The sequence below is a fragment of the Equus caballus genome, chromosome 20 (genome assembly GCF_041296265.1).
Source record: "Equus caballus isolate H_3958 breed thoroughbred chromosome 20, TB-T2T, whole genome shotgun sequence".
Classification (NCBI taxonomy): Eukaryota; Metazoa; Chordata; class Mammalia; order Perissodactyla; family Equidae; genus Equus; species Equus caballus.
Window position 1 is genome coordinate 16,306,846 of NC_091703.1, and position 19,377 is coordinate 16,326,222.

The following is a 19,377-nucleotide window of genomic DNA, read 5'->3' on the forward strand; positions in this document are numbered from 1 at the left end:
ACAGTATAAAATGCTAGATTGTGAGCTTCTATGTATTTTCCACACAAGGAACTTGAGCGTAATTGAGTTGATGGGATGAAAGAGTCTTGCTAACATGGTTCATGTACTACTTTTTGTAAAACTAGTGGCTAGTTTCTTAGCTGGCATCAGATTTTAGCATAGGTACTAACACTGGTTAGTGCCCAGGCTTGTCATAACTTCATGAAAGTCACAATTTCTTTTTCTCTTCAGTGGCGTTCCCAGAGCTAGATTCTAAAGACTCTTTAATGCCATCTATTGGTGGGTGGTGGCCACTTCATGGGATTTCCAGTGGGCGGGGAAGTTGTCCAGAATCTCTTTTCTATTTGTCACCCTGTAGAGAAAGCAGATCTCTGTTAGGTGACTTACTGTCTGAGAGGCAGACAATGTGAGAAGCTGAAACCTACTCCAGACCCTGGTGCAGGACTAGTTGTTGGGACTGGTCGGCGTTTTGAGTGCCACTGCAGTGCTTTGGTCTGTCACGCCCTGAAGCTTAGAAGTTCACCCACTGTGCAACTCCGTTGAGAATGTTTCTGGTGGGAAGTTTCTACAGGACTGACTTTTCAGTTTTACTCTTAGGGTTCCACTGGATTTGGTTTTTAAAGAAATGAGCTGTATAGCATTGTAGGATGTGATTGCTTCATATATTTTTCTTTTTTCCTTGAAAGAAGAAAGTACGACATGATTCTCGCCTCACAGAGTCATTCACTCTCCCTTCCCAACCTTCATCTTTGCCAGGATTTGGGGAGATTCTGGCAGTTTGCAGTCAGTATTGGGTAACCTGAAATTGAGAAACGTCTGGGGTTTTTGTTGAAATAATATTTTAAAGACAAAATTGGCAATTTCATCTCGAGAGAGTGGAAAGACAGATTAACATTTTAACTGGCTCTTTGAGACTTTTAAAACTGAATGTACTTTAGATAATTTGTTCACACCTTGTAACTACAATAATGTATTAGTAATTTCTTGGGCCGGATTCTTAAAATACTTAACTTCCGTATGTTGTTCTTCTGACTCTTGTTATCCTTGTTCACTTATGCTGTAAGATAGATTTTGCTCAAGACTGACCTGCCAGGACAGTGTTTGCGTAGAAGAGCATTTGCAGCCGTTAGATCCTTGATACGAAGAGAGTTGGGCTGCCTAGGGGTGGCAAAGCAGGCCGCTTTCCATAGGTGGTAAACTATAGCACATGCGACATTGGTGACTGACAGAACAAAAGGGCTTTGTTGCCGCCTTATTGTTGATTAATGATGATTCCTCTCAAATTTGACATGGTTGCTTTCCAGAACACAGAAGAAGTCAGTGTCAAATATTACCTTGTTCATGACAGAGTCGTGATTTCCAGGCAGACTTGGTTCTTTGACATTTTAAGATGCTGCATAAGCTTTTTAAAAAACATAGTTGCATAATTTTTAATTAATTGAATCAAAAGCTTGACTGCATATGACTTTTCTTACTGTGGGTGGGATCTCACCATCCCCCAGACACGTATTTGCCTGGGTAATGTTGTCCTTGGGAAGATGCCACTTGGAGCTTCTAGATGTTTAGGGCTGTGAGTGACTTTCGATATTCTCCTCACTCTCCTCTAATCTTCTCCCTGAGTGAAGGAAGATGAAGGCTCAGTTTCCCTCCGGTGTCTGTTTCCCAGTGCCTGAGTTCTGAGGGAGCGCACTGTCGGTGAGCCACTGGAAGCTCTTCTCAAGTGGTGGTGATGTTTGGGTGTGCAGTGCTGGACCCAGCGTGTTGATGGGTAGAGCCGATGAATATATTTACAACTAGTTCTGTTACTGTTGCTAAGGGGTTCTGAAGGAGGTTAGTGTGTTTCGCTGAGTGGTTCATTTCTAATTGGCAGGATTAAGCTTTAAGGCAGGAGAGTATAGATACTATTGTTACTATTTAGTAATTTAAGGGAATTGTGGGACGACTTTTGGAATTGTTCCATCTTTTAAAAGAGTTTATATTTTTTAATTTTTCCACCGCTATCTTTTAGAGGGCAACACATATACTTCTATCTTTTAGAGGGCAACACATATACTTATCTCTAAATCTGAAAGTTGTCATATTTGCTGTTTTGCCTGACAACCTGTAGTGAGAAAGTTGGTACTAGGAATCTTTAGCTTTGCATCACAGGCATTTTGGAGAGTTAGGGTCTAATTTTCTGCTTGGCACAGGCCAAAAAGATCAGTATTTCTCATCTAGAACTATGAACTCATAGATCCAAAAGGAATAATTACAGGAATTACTATCTTCAAGTTTTGTAGATGAAGGCATGCAAGACTGACCTGGAAGGAACCCCACTTTTATCCTTTTTGTAGCCCCCCCTTTTTAATGAGGAAATGGAGGCCCAGCTTGCCCTGGATCACAAGTTAATTGAACTAAAGCCCAGGTTTGTGTTAGCACTTCTTTTCGTCTCTGACCAAGCCAAACTTCGAAAGATTCATCTTGAGGGGATTCAACCAAAACAAAGTTCCTTTAGGTAAACCTGGTTAATAGCAAACTTCTACTCTAAATAGCTGCCTATGTAATTTAATTAAGACAAGTGCTGCAAATATTTAACATCCTGCGGTTTTTAGCATAAACAAACTATTTCATCTGTTTATATGTAAAGCAAGAAATGAGGCCTCTGAATCAGTGCGGCCAGCTCTCCAAAAATACCATGAAGCAGGCAGTCTTTGTAGCAAACCTCTTCTCTTGGAGCCAGCCAACCTCCCTTTTCTGTCACTGTGTGATGTCCTCACAACCTGGTTACACAAACACTGGTGGAAATTCTGGAGAGGGTGGGACATGAGCATAGAAGGTTATAGTCTTTTGCCAGGATTTCTTGTTATGGAGTTGAGTATGAGTTGGTCTCTGCTAGCCTCTGGGTTCACTTGAGGATGTGTTTATTTTCTCTTTACTCTACAGGATGTTTACAGCCATCCTGTGTGGTTTGCCTGCAACTGCACTTGCATTTGAATTTGGTGGGCATCTTGCCCTGAGCAGGGGATATCCCCTGCCCGACCCCCCACAATGTCCAACACACACACACACACGCACACTTGCACACGCGCGGGCGCGTGCGCGCGCACACACACACACACACACACAGACACGCACTCTCTTGTTTCTTTGAGTAGCTGCCAGGTTTGTAGTGTGTGTGTCTGGGGGTAGAATAGAGTGGGTAATTATTTTGGGGGTGGAAACACAGGAAATTTTTTTTGAATAGGCCTTTCAGCAAGCTGGCAAAGCTTCAGGGCCGGCTCCCACACCGGCACAAAGAGCGCAGCCATGCTGGTCATTTTGCATTTGCCAGACACAACATGTCTTATTTTTTGAATGAACAGACCCTCCCTTCCCACCCATTCCTTGCTCTTTGTTTAGAATTGAGATGTAATCTAAATAATTGGATTTACCAGCTTAGGTTTTTAATATTGGAAAATTGAGTTAATAAAATGGTGTTTTGGCATACACGCCCCTCCCTGAGGGACCAGCTGAGCATTTCTTTAAATTGCCTCGTGCCCCTTGCTCCTGCTTTCGCCAATCGAATTGTGTGCGTACATACACTGTGTTCTCCTTGGGTTTGTAAACTACCAGAAATCCTGGACAGAAATGGAATTAACCTAGAAATTGCTGTTGTGCCATGTTTAGGGCGGCCCTAAAGATTGCACAGATAGCAATATGCTGGTTAAGTCTCTCCTGTTGATACCGTTAGAGGAAGCCTGGAGAAACAGTGCCACCCTCTTCTGTGGCTTCCAATGGCTGCCTGCCCAGGAAGCTCCTAAATGCATGCTTTGGGGAGGACAGGAGGGGGCACAGGGAGGGTATTATACAACAAAGAATATTTGGCATAGGACTTTGTCAGCTCATCAGCGGAGTTTCTTTAGAAGCACTGTCTTGCAATTCATTTGTTAACTTTCAAAATAATCTACTGTTTGTTTTGGTGTGCTTCTTTGTTTCCATAAAGGTGCTATACTTTTTTTCCCCTAACCTAAATATGAAACATATTTGAAGACTTATTTGGGTAGAATTTTAAGTGAGCAAGCAAAACATTCTTTGGGGTGCAGTCCATGCCAGCCAACCCCAAATGAGAGAAGGCTCAGGCTAAACAGAATGCCTCCTCCTGTGTACCTTAGAGGGGGAAGGGATAAGAGGAAGAATATGGACCTTCCACCTGGGAGCTCATGCAGCTTGATAAAAAAATACAAATAATCTCTGATATATGGTAGTCCTGTGTGCATGGTTTTGAGGCAGGACTATCTTGGTTCCAGCAGATTGTGGCCCCTGGGCACTTGTACTGTGTGAGGGCACATGGAATGCAGTGGCGTGACCTGGGTGCCCAGGGATGTGATGGCACCTTGTGGCACATGGTGCTTTAAAGCCAGAACCAGCCTGATTTGTCTTTTGTTAGATGATGCTGATAATGGGTAAGTGGCTCAGCAAATTCTTATTAAGTGTTGAGCGTGGTGATGCTAGAAATTGTAGTCACATGGACAGATGCTTAGTAGATTCCTGTGGAAAGTGAGTTCTAGTCGACCTTTGAGTAGACTTACACTGGAATGGCCAGTAACTTTACCTGGGGCAGAACCACTTGCTTCTTTTCCCATTGCTGTTGGATCTGTTTCAGATCTATCCAGCTATCTCCCTGGCATCTCTGGATTGCTGTTCAGTCTGTCTCTGCTCAAAAAAGGTTCATGTGTTTAATTGTATGATTCCTAAAGAAAGAATGATGAATTGTGTAGTTCATACATAATACAGCAGCATAGTGTTTCTGCTGTTCCTTCCCTGTATTTAGGGAGGATTGTCCTCTGTATACAGTGACACCTGTGTGCTGAGGAGACTGCAGTAGAGCCCATTCTGGAGGCCCACAGTGGGGGAGAGGAGTGGAATTGGGGTTGAGTGTTAGGTCACAGGGCTGTTCTACTTTAGGATGGCTCAGTCTCTGAGCAGGGGACTTTTCAACAGCCACATGAAGAAGTGACTTCCATAAAAAGTAACAGACCTGTAATAATCCCCTCACTGGATGATGGGAGGAAGCCAGCCGTGGTAAGATGCAGGAGAAGAGCATTCTAGATGGAGAGAGCAGCCTCCAGTAAGCAAGGTCTCCTCCCCCCATTGCCTCTATCTTAGGGCATTTATTTCTACATATAGTGAAACTGTGGGAAAAGATCAGTAAATTGACTTTCATTTCAACATCTTTTTCCCCCATTTTGGGCATTTTAGCTTAAATGAGATTCACACCAGTATGGCTGCTATTTGTTGTGACTGAATTACCTTGTGGCGCCTGGACCCAAGAGTTTCTAGAGGAGGGGCATGCCAGATGGCCTTGCCCATGGCGAGGCTATGCCTCACCTCTCGCCTGGATGCAGCGTGGCTTGACAGAGAAAACTCTAACCTGAGGACCCAAAGGTTGACTTCTGGTCTTGTTGGTTCTTCCATCCATGCTGTGTGACCCTTGGCAGCTCTCACCCTGCTCGCAGTTGATTCGTCTTTGCAGTGAGGATGATCTTTTTAAGATCCCTCAAAAAAGTAAAGCCATTAGCTTTTAGAATTTGTCTCAAACACCAAACAGAAATAGCAGACCATATCTCTATTCTGAGAGCTTGCCGTTTGAGTTTCTTAGTCCTTTAATTCACAGCATGCATTTACATCAGGTAAGGTGAGTGGCAGCAATGATTTGATCTGAAACCACTTGCCCCCAACCCTAGATTTTAACGTACTGTAAAGAAAATGTTACCCTCGATGTATTTTCCATATATAAATAAGTTTATTCGTTTCTTCCTCAGTTGATTTAAGTTTATTGCATCTGTTTAACTAGGCTTGCCGGAGAGTTTGATTTAACAGGCTTTGTTGATGTAGAGGTTCACCCAGAGTTCCTAGAATGTAGGATTCCCTCTGTAAGGGAAACTCTTTCCTCGAGCAGTTAATAAAATACAGACACGGAAGTGCTCTAGTTGATACTTCTGTGGTTTCCATGAGGGACAAACACCTTCTGTATCTTCTGTATTCTGGCATTTCTGTGTATTACCAATGGCCAGTACTGGCTATCTTGGCTAAATGGCAAGGCCAAAAAGGCTTGGGAAACCCACCACATTCTGTTTTCCCTTAACAGCAGGAACCCCATGCTCTCCCTACTCCCACCCCCAAGGTGACTCTGAACCTCTTTAGTTCAAACAATCACTATTTTCTTGTTAAGGCATTTTGGTCTAGTAATGTAACAGAAGATGTTGTTTCTGGTTAAAACGTCAGTCAGCTATTGGAAGGGGTGGACGAAGTAAATGCTGCAGTAGGTGGATGGACCACCTTGCTTGCTCACTGCTGAGGACCAGCAGTTGAATGCAGACCCTCCCAGTGGCACACCCCCCACCCCCCACCTCTTCACCCTTTGGTTGGTGTCTGGTCTGGCCTGCGCCTCAGCTCCACGCGCTAACCTGCTTCTTCCAACATCTCCACATGCGATATTCTGGTTCTTCACCACATCTGGATCCCTTGCCCTGCCCCGAAGCGCGCCCCCCCCAATTTAAAATGGCATACACTCATTTCCTTGTATCCAACATTCTAGAATGAATCACCTATCCCTCAAACATGCCTGCATGCTAAGCGCGCTTAACTCCTCGGATTTGGCCTCTCAGTTGTGTCGTTCAGACTCTTGTGTGGGGCCAGCAGAGCCGAGCCAACACCTTTGTAATCCCCTGGGACCCTGCAGGATGAAAAGCCAAACCGCAGACCTGCCCTTCCTGCGAAGCGCGGATTCTTCTGGTCTCTTTAAAAAAGATAGTGGTTTGTCGTGTTCTTTAGCTCCTGCTTTCATCTGGGTCTCGCAAATACTTAATCACTTGGGAGCTTGGCTTATTCCTCTGAGGGGTAATTTATTTTACTGCCACTTTTTAATCTGTTATTGCCTTCTTTTTAAGTCTCCCTGAGAAAGTCATCAGGCAGAAAGTGCCTTTTATTTGAACAATGGTAAGAGCAGTTTATCTTGGAGGTCCTGAAATTGTAGAATATTTTCCCGTGTCCCGCTCCATCGTCTGTGCTTCATCTGTGTTTGTGTGTTTGTTTTCCTTTATGGCTGCGCCGCCTTCTTATAATGTGTGGCATTTGTTGTTGCTGACTTTTGAAAAAGCAATAAACACTGAGCATCCTGTTCCCATGCCCGCAGTATTTCTGTAAAATTCCTTTAATGTTCGCTATGAGTTGTATCCATTTAAATGAAGATTGTAAACATTATAAAATTGCCCAAAAAACACTTTTTAGTAGAATAAAATGAGTTTTCTTTTCACAGAGAGAGAAGGTTGATGGAGAGAAATTAGGTTAGAAGAGGACGATGGCTCTGCTAGGGTCCATCTGCTCTGGTGGTGGCCTTGCATTGCAGGGTGTGCCTTGTTGGGATGCGGTTTTCTATTTAGCCTTGTCTGTCCCTTCTTCGAAGCCATGCTGTTCAACTTGTGGGCTGCTGCCTGGTGCCACCGAGTTGAATACAGAAATTGAGAGTGAGGTTTTTAGAAGCTTAAAGCAGTTTGATAGAGTGATTTTATGTCTGTTGAATCTAGTAAAACATTTGAGTTCGTATTTTATGTCTTTTATTTCATTTTTACCCTGGTTTAATTATGTTATAAAAATACCCATTTGCAATAGGTAGAAAATTGAAAGCTGGAAAAATAACCAAACACAAAGCTGATCCTCATCCCACAGAGTTTGAGAAGCAACACTTTAAAGGCTCAGTGCCACCCCTCTACCCCTCGGATTTGATTCTTCAGTATCCCTCTTTGCGGGTCACTCCTGGGCCGAGTGGGTTATTCCACGCACACTTCTGATCTGTCTCATCAGTTGGTTGCAAAAAAAGCTGTTTGTTCCCCGTTACATGAGGACAGTGGCATTGCCTTATTCCCTTACCATTTATAACGTTTGGGCAATTCTGTTAAACTTATTTAGCTTTCCACAGATACCTTGTTAATGTGGCTGTTTCATTTTGGTTATTCCTGGGTTCTAAAGTGCTTTTGATTAGCTGTAATGTTTCTAGATTTTAAGGATTGACGTTTACCCAGTAAATAAGTAGTGGTCATGAGGTCTCCCTTATGATCCAATGTCAATTTGTATTGGGAATATGATCTATATGGTAGTATTTTTGGTGGGTGGTAGGAGAGGCAGAAGAAGAGACTGGTCAGGACACGGGAGGTTAAAGTTAGAGGTGCTAGTTTTTACAAAGCAGAAAATCGTGGTGTGTGTTGTTTGCTGTAGTATTTTGTTAAATACTAGGATGTTAATTTAAAATGCTATATATTTTGAGCATCAGCAGTTTTGGATACTATGATTACTATTTTTAATAATTCCAACAATAGTTAAGGGAAGGCTTGTTCATGCTTTACAAATGTATCTGATTTCTTTTAATTTCTTATGTAGTACTCAAAGCAACCTTGAGTTGGGGTGGCATTATCGGTCCCACACGGTGCTTGATTCTAATTTGGGATTCTGATGAGATCTCTGTAAAGCTCTGTTGCTGCAGGGCTGCTTTTTGGTTCATCTTTGTTTGTCCCCCCCCCCCCCCCCCGAAATACTGTTTCTTGAGCATCTCGAATGAGCAGGCTAGGGTGTACACACACAGGTTCTCACCCTCAGTGGTGCTCGCTTCTATTATGGATTGAAAGCCTTACAATTAAAGAAATTGCTCATATGAGACAATTTATGGTAAATCTAAGGTTAGTTATACATAAAGAAGAAATATGTTAGGATACTTACTCATTTAGAGAAAGGGAAATTAACTATTAGCTATGGTGTTCAGAAACTCATAAAGAAACTTTTGCAAGATTCATTAGTATTCAAATTGATAGAAATGTCTTACATGTGAGATTTAGTAAATGAAAGATGTCTAGTTAAGGAAAGTTATGATGTGTGGACACGAAGTGGGTAAGTTAGGTCACTATCGAGGTAGGATTTTCACTGGGAAGAGGCCTGAAAGGTAGATTAAGGCCAGCTTTTTGAATCCCTAACTAAGGAGTCTGGATTTACCCTATAGGCAGAGGGTAATCCATAATTTGGTGAGGGTGGAGGGGTTTTAGATAGACTTCAGAAAAAGTTTTTTTCTGCATTACACGCTTTAATTAGTGTAGTGAACCTGTGTGGCTGAATTGGAGTCAGAAGAGATTAGAGGTGTGAGGTATAAGACTGGGTCAGTGATGGATGCGCAGGAAAAGGTGGATTGGTTGTAAGGACACAGTATGAAGGGAATCATGTGTATATTTGAGATCGTCTCATGTTAAAGCATAGAATACTGTATAAATGTGGTTGGATGATTTGCGTTTTCCTCCTTACTATGAGCTAAATCAGAAGTACACGTAAGCCATTAAACCTATGTCATCAATCACCACATGTGGTTTTTGAAATACACAGGGTCACAAATGGTTTGTGCTCAGGCATGTGCTGGTACACACACATATACACAATGCTCATGGTGTGTATTTTATATCAGTGTATAAAACACAGCCCTTCAACCAAATTTATTGCCCTTTAAAGCAAGCCTGTGGTTTTTGAGAGTGTGAGAGATATAGAACCTTAATTAGAAAGAAAGAGTTTGCTTGAAATAGGGTCTTTTTTTCCCTTTTCTGTCATGATTTTATTTCCGCACATAGATCTATATCCTCCGATCTCTGCTTAATTTATTTTTAATTTTCTTCTGCTTTTACAGGCCCAGGCTGCAAGCACAAAGGAAGTTTGCTCAATCTCAGCCGAACAGTCCCAGCACAACTCCAGTAAAGATAGTGGAGCCATTGCTACCCCCTCCAGCTACTCAAATTTCTGACCTCTCTAAAAGGAAGCCTAAGACAGAAGATTTTCTTACTTTTCTCTGCCTTCGAGGTAAGACTGTGTTGCCCATCAGTTTGGAAGGAACAGCCTATTTGAAAGGAAAAGGAGTAACATTGCACATAGGGATAGATGTTAGCTTAGGTGTCTGTGTGTCCAGCCTGGTTTGAGGGAGAGTTTCAAGTGAGAAATCCCCCTGAGAGGGTACTTGAGTCTTCATACTTCTACTTCTATTTTCATTTGACTCTTCAATCTCCTTTCTTGGCTTCTCAACTCACAATTTCACGGTTTCTAGTTTCTAGTTTTAATTTTTATAATTTGACTTTTTCCTGTCACCCTTCTAAGACCCCTACCACCTCTCCCATCGCCATGACACACATGCCCTGCTGACTTGTTTATTGGGTTTTTTTTTTTGGCAGAGGAGTTGTGGATGAGTATGAAGTTTCGTTTGCTTGCCTTTCCTAAGTGTCCTAAGTGTCGAGAAGCCACTCTGACGGAGGGGCCTCTTTCTCCCAGCCCTATATTATGTAGGAAAAAGAGTTGTTGTTCTTTCCAAGTGTAGTTAACAGTGAAAATATTGGTCCATATATGTGACCAGGACCAATAGTGCAAGGTGAGGTAAAATTTTGTAATAGAGTATGGGTTTGGATTTACATGGCCTTATTTGGGAAAGTATTTACTACAGGAACTAAGTTTTCTAACACTTGTGAAGGAAGAACACAAAAGTTTGTCAAAGAAATTGAAGAGCTTGTGGCAATGGTAAATGGAGAGGAGTGTTAGAATGCATGAACCTGGAGAGTTCCTTTGCTGAGGTTGGTTGAGGGAAGGTGAGCAGCAGGAGAGGGTCTTTGCTATTGGTCACTGCTTGGGTGCAGGGGGTGGGCTTGAGGTTCAGGGTTATGTACTTTAAGAAAAACAATTTTTTTTGAAGTAATTTACAGCATGATGTAAGTATGGTACAAAGAGTTTTTTTCCTAAACTATTCAAGAGATCATTTCCACCTGATGCCCCCTCACTCCTTAACGCAGTGTGTATCTTCTTTAAGGACATTCTCATAACCATCAAAAATAGGACATTTCAGTGATACTACAGTCTAATCCTCAACCCCCCATCTCAGATTGCTTCAAATGTCTTAGTGAGTTTAGAGCAGAAGGATCCCGTTCAGCCTTGGGTGTTATCTTTAGTTGTTGTCCGTTGTTGCTTATTCTGGAACAGTTTCTCAGTCTTTGTCTTTCTGACCTTAACACTTGAAGATAATGGCCAGTTATTTTGTAGAATGGCCCTCAATTTGGGTTGCCTGGTGTTTCCTCATGAGTAGATTCAGGTTTTGCATCTGGGGAAGAATATCACAGAATTCATTGTGTCTTGTTGGGTGGTACAAAATTTGTCCATCCTTTTCTTGATAGTGTTCCTATTGATCGCTCGATTAAGGTGGGTCTGTCGGTATTCTCCATTGTAAAGTTACCCTTTTCTGCCTTTGTAATTTATAACTATTTTGTTGGGAGGTTCTTTGAAACTCCATATTCCATTTCTCGTCAATCTCAATTTACCCATTTTTGGGGTATCTGTATGTTCTCATTTACTATTTTATTCAAAGGGTTATAATCTATTACTATCATTTATTTTGAAGTTTAGATCATCCCAGATTTTATCAGTGGAGCCCCTTCAGGGTAGCCTCTTTGTCATTTTGACATGTCCCTGTCATCCTTCCAGCCATGCTTCCTGGCACAACATGTTCCAGGCTCATCTTGTACATTCCCTCCCTCAGCCCTGGAATCACCCAGTTCTCTAAGAACCCTTGTCTTTTTAAATGACAGCTACTACTTAGAAGCCACGATCTGGGCCTGAGATGTGCTCATATCTATTGGAATGTCATTTCTCCTAGGCACTCTATGACTGCATGTAGTGTGTGTGTGTGTGTGTGTGTGTGTGTGTGTGCGCACATGCGCATGTGCGTGCATGCATGCATACAAGGGCATATATGTGTATATGTACACATAGGCTCATTTAATATGTCTAGATGTATAGCCATGTGTATTAAAATCTGTAAATCAGCACCGGTACCTCCAAGTTCAGTATAACCCAAAGAATTCTTTCTGATTTTTCTTCCTTTCCACATTGAACACTGAGAAACCTGGCTCCTTTTGTCTGTAAGGTATCTGTTTATTTGATCTATCCTTTCAGGTGCAACCCACCTCTCATCTTTCAAAGGGAAGGGAGGCAATTCACAGAAAGAATGAAAAGAGTAAATGTTTGGTAAATAAATGTTTACTGAGTCATACAGAAACAATGTGAACAAAGAACTTTTTTTTTTTTTCCTCCCCAAAGCCCCCCAGTGCATGGTTTTGTATATCCTAGTTGTGAGTTTTTCTGTGTGAGCTGCCACCACAGCATGGCAACAGACAGATGGTAGATGTGGTTCTGCAACCTAGAAACGAACCCAGGCTGCTGAAGCAGTGAGAGGGGCGAGCTTTAACCACTAGGCCATCAGGGCTGGCTCTGGGACACAGAACTTTGATCAAGCAAGTCTTGCTAGGTTCCTCCCTGTCTGCCACGCTACTTCATGTTATACTATAGTAATCTGTGGTGATATCTCCCTTCCTGAAACAGGTCCTCTGTCTGAATGTTTTTTTATGCACTTAGGGGAAAAGTAAAAGAAGAACTTCCTCATGACAAAGAGACACATTGCGGGGTGGCAAATTTTGTTCCCCTACGTAGGTGATTTGTATAGTACCTTCATGGTCCTGGAAATCTGATGATTTGGTGCATTAGTTGGCATATTTTAATATGTAATTGCATGAGGTAGTTAAAGTTAATACTTTGAAGCATACAAGAGTTAAATAAAAATTAATACTTTGAAGCATATGAGGGTTAAATAGATGATCCCTGTTGTAGTGGTACTTTAATCATTTTCTTTCAGTTTTAAATTAAGAAAAATAAGGTGTTTGGGCCACCCCAGTGGTGTAGTGGTTAAGTTCGCACGTTCTGCTTTGATGGCCCAGGGTTCGCTGCTTTGGATCCTGGGTTCGGACATGGCACTGCATAGCAAGCCATGCCATGGTAGGCATCCCACATATAAAGTAGGGGAAGATGGGCATGGATGTTAGCTCAGGGCCAGCCTTCCTCAGCAAAAAAGAGAGGAGGATTGGCAGCAGTTAGATCAGGGCTAATCTTCCTCAAGAAAAAAAGAAAAGAAAAGAAAAATAAGGTGTTAAACTTTTTTTTTTTTTTTTTTACTCCTAAGAGTATTTCGTGTTCCTCTGGGGAACATGAGCAGAAAAGATGGAGAAGTAGGTAAAAGAGTGACCTCAGAATACCTTCCCTCCAATCTCCCAGAGACAACCACTGTTAACCAGCTCCTGGTGAAAATTAAGCCTTCTGCATGCATGTAGAATACATGTATCCTCCCCCCAGTGGAATTATAGTATATTTTATGTTTGCAGTCTGGTTTTCTTACTTCACTGTATCACATACATATCTATTTCATTTTGCAGATGTCTTATCATTTATCTGCTTAATACCTTATTGACATTTAGATGTATTCCTAACTTTTTGATATCAACTGCTTGATGACGCATAGCCTCACTGAAATCTTTGCCTTGTCTGAAGACTCTTCAAGTGGAGTTGACAGTTGGGAATCCGATTAACATTCTAATTCTGTGTCTTCTTTTCCGATGAGGATTCCAAACCAAATAGAGCTTATCAGAGCCCCAGACTTCATGTTCAGCATCAAGAGCCCAGTCACTCCATCACCCCTGGGTGACAGCAGTCACTGTTAGGGGTAAAGAGGACAGTCTTTAATAAGCTCATTATTTATAGGAAAGAAAGTCTGACTACAAAAACAGTCAAGATATCAAATCAAAAACTACAAGTGATGTTTGTTGCCAAGGATTACCGATCATTGTATTCTCCATTCCCCAATTATTACTTGTAATCGTCTCAGCAGTAATTTGTAATATGGAAGAGAATAAAGCTTGAGACTGAGGGAAAGACAGCGAATGGAGTTCTTGAAGCCTTCTTCTTTGTTGTCCCTTAATGACCCCCAGTGAGCCCCAGACCATGCTTTCTCCACATAACTCCATTTAAGTATCTTCAGTGGAAACCTTGGGTGAGCAATAAAAACTCTACGCCACTAATAATACTGGGATTAGTGTGTATGTGTAAACACACTAGCCAGTCATTCAGACATAAAAATCTTCAGAGATTTTAAAATCTGTTTCAAGGCACTCAGAGACCTTTCAGCTAAGTTTGACAAGGCTCTCTCCTTTCCTCTTTAATATCATGAGCTAAAATTTCTAAAGGAAAGGAGAATGGAATGAATAGTGGAGTCGGGCCTGAAGTGTTTGCCTGCAGTGTATTTATCTTTAAATAGCTGTGTTGAAGCAGGGTCCACATGTCTCCCACCAGAGGTATAATTAGGATTTCCCCAGGTACATGCGAGGAAGAGGGTACGTGTCGTGTGCTGCATGCAGCAATTCGTACTCTCGCTGTTTTTGCTGTCACCTCTCTCGTTATTCTTAATGAGTTCTGTCGTCTTCTCTTTGTTCTGACTCTGATTATTAACAGATTAAAAAAGCTTAACACAGCAGAGCAGTAGCAGGTTAAATGATTCTCGTATTTACATTTTTCTTTTTATGGGGCACTGCAAACAAGGGGGATTCCCAAAGGCGATTCCTGAAACATACACACACCTACACACAGCTTGTTTTTCTAACTGTGGTTCTTCTGACCGTGGATGTCAGAGTTCAGCCAGATAAAGAGCGCTTCTTGGGGAATTCCTAGTAAAGAAAGCACTGGCAGCCATTGTGAAGGATTGCTTTCTGTTTTGGGCCTGCCTGCCTTTTGTTTCCCAAGTCTTAGAGAATCTTCAGTGATCAGCTGTCATTCAACTGCTAATTAATTCAGCCAGCCAGCCTTTATTGAACGCTTTTTATATGCTAGACACCTAGAAGACAGAGATTAGAAACAGGAAAGTAGTATCAGTCTGGTAGGTGAAAGAGAGGATAACAGTAAACATGTGAAAATGCCAGGGTAGAGGTGCACAGCATGTACATGCAGGGAGGCAGGGGCACTCTGCCCAGGGCTGCCTGAGATGGCTCTGGAAGGGACAGGACGCTTGAGCTGGCTTCTAGAAACGGCGTGGGGCTTGGAAATTCTGCAGAAGCCCCCGCCAAGGCATGGATTCGTGTTGGGGTATGTTGATTGGATGGTCCCAGGTTAGAGGAAGGAAGTTAGATGTGTCGGATTCTGTGGTCCCTGAGCTAGACAGTAGGGCACTGTCGAGGTTCCTTAGCTGATAGGTGGGTTAATATGCCTAGACCTTTATTTAGGAGGATGATTCTGGCAGCAAAGGAAAATGGATTGAGGCTATAGGAAGGCCATCCTAGGGGTTATTGTAGGAACACAGGCAGGAGGCTGAAGGCTGAAGCCTGGTGGATATTGGGCAGATGACTTACATGGCTCTCAGCTCAAGTTTAATTTGTAAAGTGGCTATGTAGTGTCTATAGCACACAGTCGCTGTGGTGGTGAACGAAAGCTAATGGGTGTGAAACAGCCCCAGATGAAGCCTGTGGTGGTCAGCCCAGTATACTACGTAACTATTTCCCAGGGAGGTTAGGCAGCTGTTTAGCAGAGAGGAGAGGAGGGTTTGAAATTTCAGAGGAACAGTCTAGAAGACCAGCTTACTAGACTGCAGGTATTAGACAAGAATCCCACCCGTGGAGTTTTCTCTAAAGACAGTTGCCAGCTTTATTGGCAAGGAGCGCATATTTGGATACAGTACTGGCTTTTGGTATGGAGGACAATAAATTCTAAGTAGGGCAAATGCAAAAGCCTGGGGTGATTTAGAGGTCACAGAGTGAAAGGGGATTAACCTGCTAGAAAGCAATTAAGTAATCCTCCAATTGCAAGGAACACTGTGGTGCTAATAATGAACTTCCTTGAGCAAAGTGGGAATGCTGTTACATTATATGAACTCTCTGGAGAGGAAGGCATACCGTCACAGTGGTACACAACTTCATCTGTGGGATCCTTCTGAGTGGCATTGCATCTTAATATCTGAGAGCCATAATGGTGGTCCAGAATGCCACCTTGAGGGTTTTAGTGGCCACCCTCTCTTTCCTCCAAATCAAACCAGCGTTATGTTCCTCAGATGCCTAGTTTCCAATCAAGTCTGTGTTACTTGGCCGAGTCCTGCTGAGCTACAGTTTCTTTGCCAGGATAGTTTATCAGGCTAGTTATGAAGAAATATGAAACCGTGGAGTTCTTAAGCCCCAAGTAGGGGAAGGGTGGATCCCTTTTAATTGCTCTGTGACCTTGATCAGTTGTTCAGACTCCAAGACATTTTGCTCAGAGGCTTGGCCCTGCTCCAGGCCAGCTGACCTCTGATCAGGCTTTGCCCTCCCTGAAGATAACGTTGGCACCCTTTTCCCTGCCAGTGGCTGCTGGTGCAGGCTCAGTAGTACTTTTCACAGTCATCTCCAGCCTTCTCCTTAGTTTCTAGAGATTCCCTTGGTATTCTGTTAGGATTTGTGGACACTTTGCATGGGGAAGAGAGTATAGATTGTGGTGGTCATCAAGGTCACACAGCCATTATTTGAAGTACCTTTCTACGTTGTTTCCACTTCTAAACTTGATGGGCAAAAGGTAAGTAGGTTGAGCTCCTAGTGGTTGCTCTATGGTGTGATTTGTGCATTCATTTGAGATAAAGAGATCCAGAGACCTCATTGCATTTGATTAGATGTGTGTTTTTAAGCCACGTGTATAGATAACAGTGTGGAAAAGATTGTAAGGGGAGTATTCCAGCTGTTAATTAAAAGATACTTTTCTCCCGTTGCTATAGGCCAGGTCTGCATGTGGGCTGACATTGTTAGGAGATGCTGAGTCCGTCCTCTTAGGGCTCTTGCAGACAGAACACGTGCCATGAGGTGGGTAATTTTCTAAATGTGGAGTCAGATAGGCACACCTAGGAGCACATGTGCCAGGCCAGTGCCCAAGAGTTGTCATTGAAGAGGGGAGGAACGCTGAGGGAAAGACAGGCCACGCTGCCAGAAGATCATTACTTTCTCCCTCCTTCTTTCTTAACAAAGACTTTCATGGCTGAAGGTTTCCAACTGTCACATGGCATTCTCCTGAGGCACATTCCCAAGTTCCAGAAATTGTAACTGTTGAATTCATTTTGCATTTTCACACCCCCCAAGATTCTTTTCACCGGTCTACTTACTTTCCTACTTTGGAAAGCAGATAGGAAATAAACTGCCTTTGCTCTTACCTAAGTAAAGTGACAGTGGGATTTTATAGTTAGGAGCTGTTTTTGTCAGTGAAGCCACTCATTAGCTGAATGATATTGCCTTAATTGTGTGTGGCTTATGGTACATTACTTTCTTGTATATGTTACCTCACAGTCTTCAGGGTCATCACAATTGTTGTGGCTGAAGACATGCTCATTGTACAGATAAGTAAACTGAGTTCATGACAAGTAAGCACATGACTGTCGAGCTGACACGTCACCCTAGATTTTTGGATTCCCTGTAGAGTTCCTGTCAATGATTGGCATCTTTGTTGTGGACATGCACATATAAAGGAAGGGCAATCCTGGTGGGGGGGCATCATTGCACAGGCAGTTCCTTATCTCATAAGGAATAGGCGTTCCCTTTGTATTTGGCTTTTGGCCTGGATGGCTGTTCCCCAGGCCCTGTGGCATGTGCCCATGGTGGTGCCAGACGTGACTTTAACTGAATGTTTTAAAATTTTATTGTAATTTTTGTTACGTTTCCTTTAGGAGAGTTAATTGATATAATAGAGATAAATCATGTAAGTCATGAATGGGAATCACTGTAAAGAAAGTAGGAGCACCTGGAGTATCTGGATATGGCACAATATCTTAGGGCCCATGGAAATGGATGAAGCTTGGGAAATCCTGTTGTAAATTCTTCTTCCCTGGTAAAATGTAAAGGCCGAACTGGGAGACACAGAGAGAGATTGCCGTTTAGAGTGTTACAGTAGTCCCACAGTGTTTGAAAGCACTTGCTGTTAATGTGTGTGGGTGCATGAGTGTGCAGGATGAGTGTAGACGTCTGCTCTGTGTGGGTCACAGTGCCTAGAACAGTGCTTGGGACATGCATAGTTGGATTAATGAACCAAGGCAATTGTTGCAACTACTTTCTTCTAAGGCCCTCTAGTTTCAATGTATGGAGCTTTCCCTTCCTCTAACTTAGGAAGTAGTAATTAACTCTGCGTCTGTGCCCCTCCCCATCCCTACCTGTTCACTTTGAAGTTTTGTTTTGTAATTTAATACGATAGTAGTGGCTGATTGCTTTTCATTCTGTTTGTGCCTTTTGAAGACCATCCATGAAAATACCAACTCAGTGGACCAGCCCAGGGTTTCCTGGGCGAAGCTACAGAACTTGACCCCCAGCTCAGTGACAGTGTGCAGGGAATCCCTTTAGGGTCTTTCCAAAATAGAGCTGAGCTATGTTTAGCTTGGTAAGATAAAGAACTGATCGGGGAGGGAAGATAATGGGAAGGAGGGCTTGTATGTGTACATGATTCATGGAAAAGAATCCAATTTTATAGAAACCACAGCCTAAATTAGAGAAAGCAAGCTTTTGGATTAAAATGATTTCTGTTGTGGTTGTAGCATACCACAGTTTGATTTTTGTCCAGATGAAAACATTTGGTTTTCACTTCAGTAAATATTGTGGAGACATTGCCAGCTAATTCTGAAAAGTAATGAAATACGGCTTTGGCAAAGCGCAGATGCGTTCTGTACTCCCGACTCCACTTATCTGATCCAAGTTCAGATTTTTTTTCACATTTGCTAATGCACTTGAATAATCAGGAGAGAAAATCTGCCTGTAATTGTAATAGAAAACTTTATATACTAAATATACTTTTATAATTTATTGGATATAAAATCCCCCCTCTAACTCCCCCCAAAATAGCCTACACCATCCTTAACCCTCTTAAAACATTCACCTTTCATTGATTGCTTGTCTAAAACTACAGTGTGTACAAGAGACGTGTGATGTAATTCTATGGGATAAGTCAGCAGCTGTCACGTGTTAATGAACTGCATGAATGGGACTGGTACCTCAACAGGGAGAGGCCACCCTGAGGACACCAGGGCGTGACTCAAAATGAGTCAGCTTAGCCCTCTTGGAGACCCTGTTTGTACCACCTTTGCCGGTGTTCTGCAGCAGGTGGTGGTGAGCCGTGCTGTGGAAGAGAGGGTCTTTTGAGGAAGCATTTTCAAGTTGTGAATCCCCTGTCTCCCAGCTCACCCTCCCTGTTAGTTCCTCCCTGGAGCTCCCTCCCCATTTTCCTGAATGCTTGGACCCACAATGAGCTTCTCAAAAGTGTGCTTCATCTGACTTTTGGAGGAAAGCCTTCCCCTAATAAATTTTCTAGAGATGAAGAAGCTTACCTCTTCTGTGCCAGGATCTCTAAGTTGCAAACTATTTTTAATGAAAAATTTTTAAAAAATACAGTCTTCCAGTTTCAAATACTAGATGTTGGTTTAACTTTCTGTTGACTCAGCATCAATATGATTATGTAATATATGCATTCACCCGTTTTATACTGAAG

At 42.5% G+C, this 19,377-nt stretch overlaps 1 protein-coding gene across 10 annotated transcripts in view; it reads left to right on the top strand.

Moving 5' to 3' along the window:
• JARID2 (jumonji and AT-rich interaction domain containing 2) overlaps positions 1–19,377 on the top strand; it is a 255,093-nt gene that overhangs the window by 172,791 nt on the left and 62,925 nt on the right. For all 10 annotated transcript variants that reach the window (XM_070244931.1, XM_070244935.1, XM_005603585.4 and 7 more), the window contains one exon: positions 9,677–9,846. In XM_070244931.1, coding sequence (XP_070101032.1) covers positions 9,677–9,846 — 170 coding nt within the window. The remainder of the gene's footprint in view (positions 1–9,676; positions 9,847–19,377) is intronic.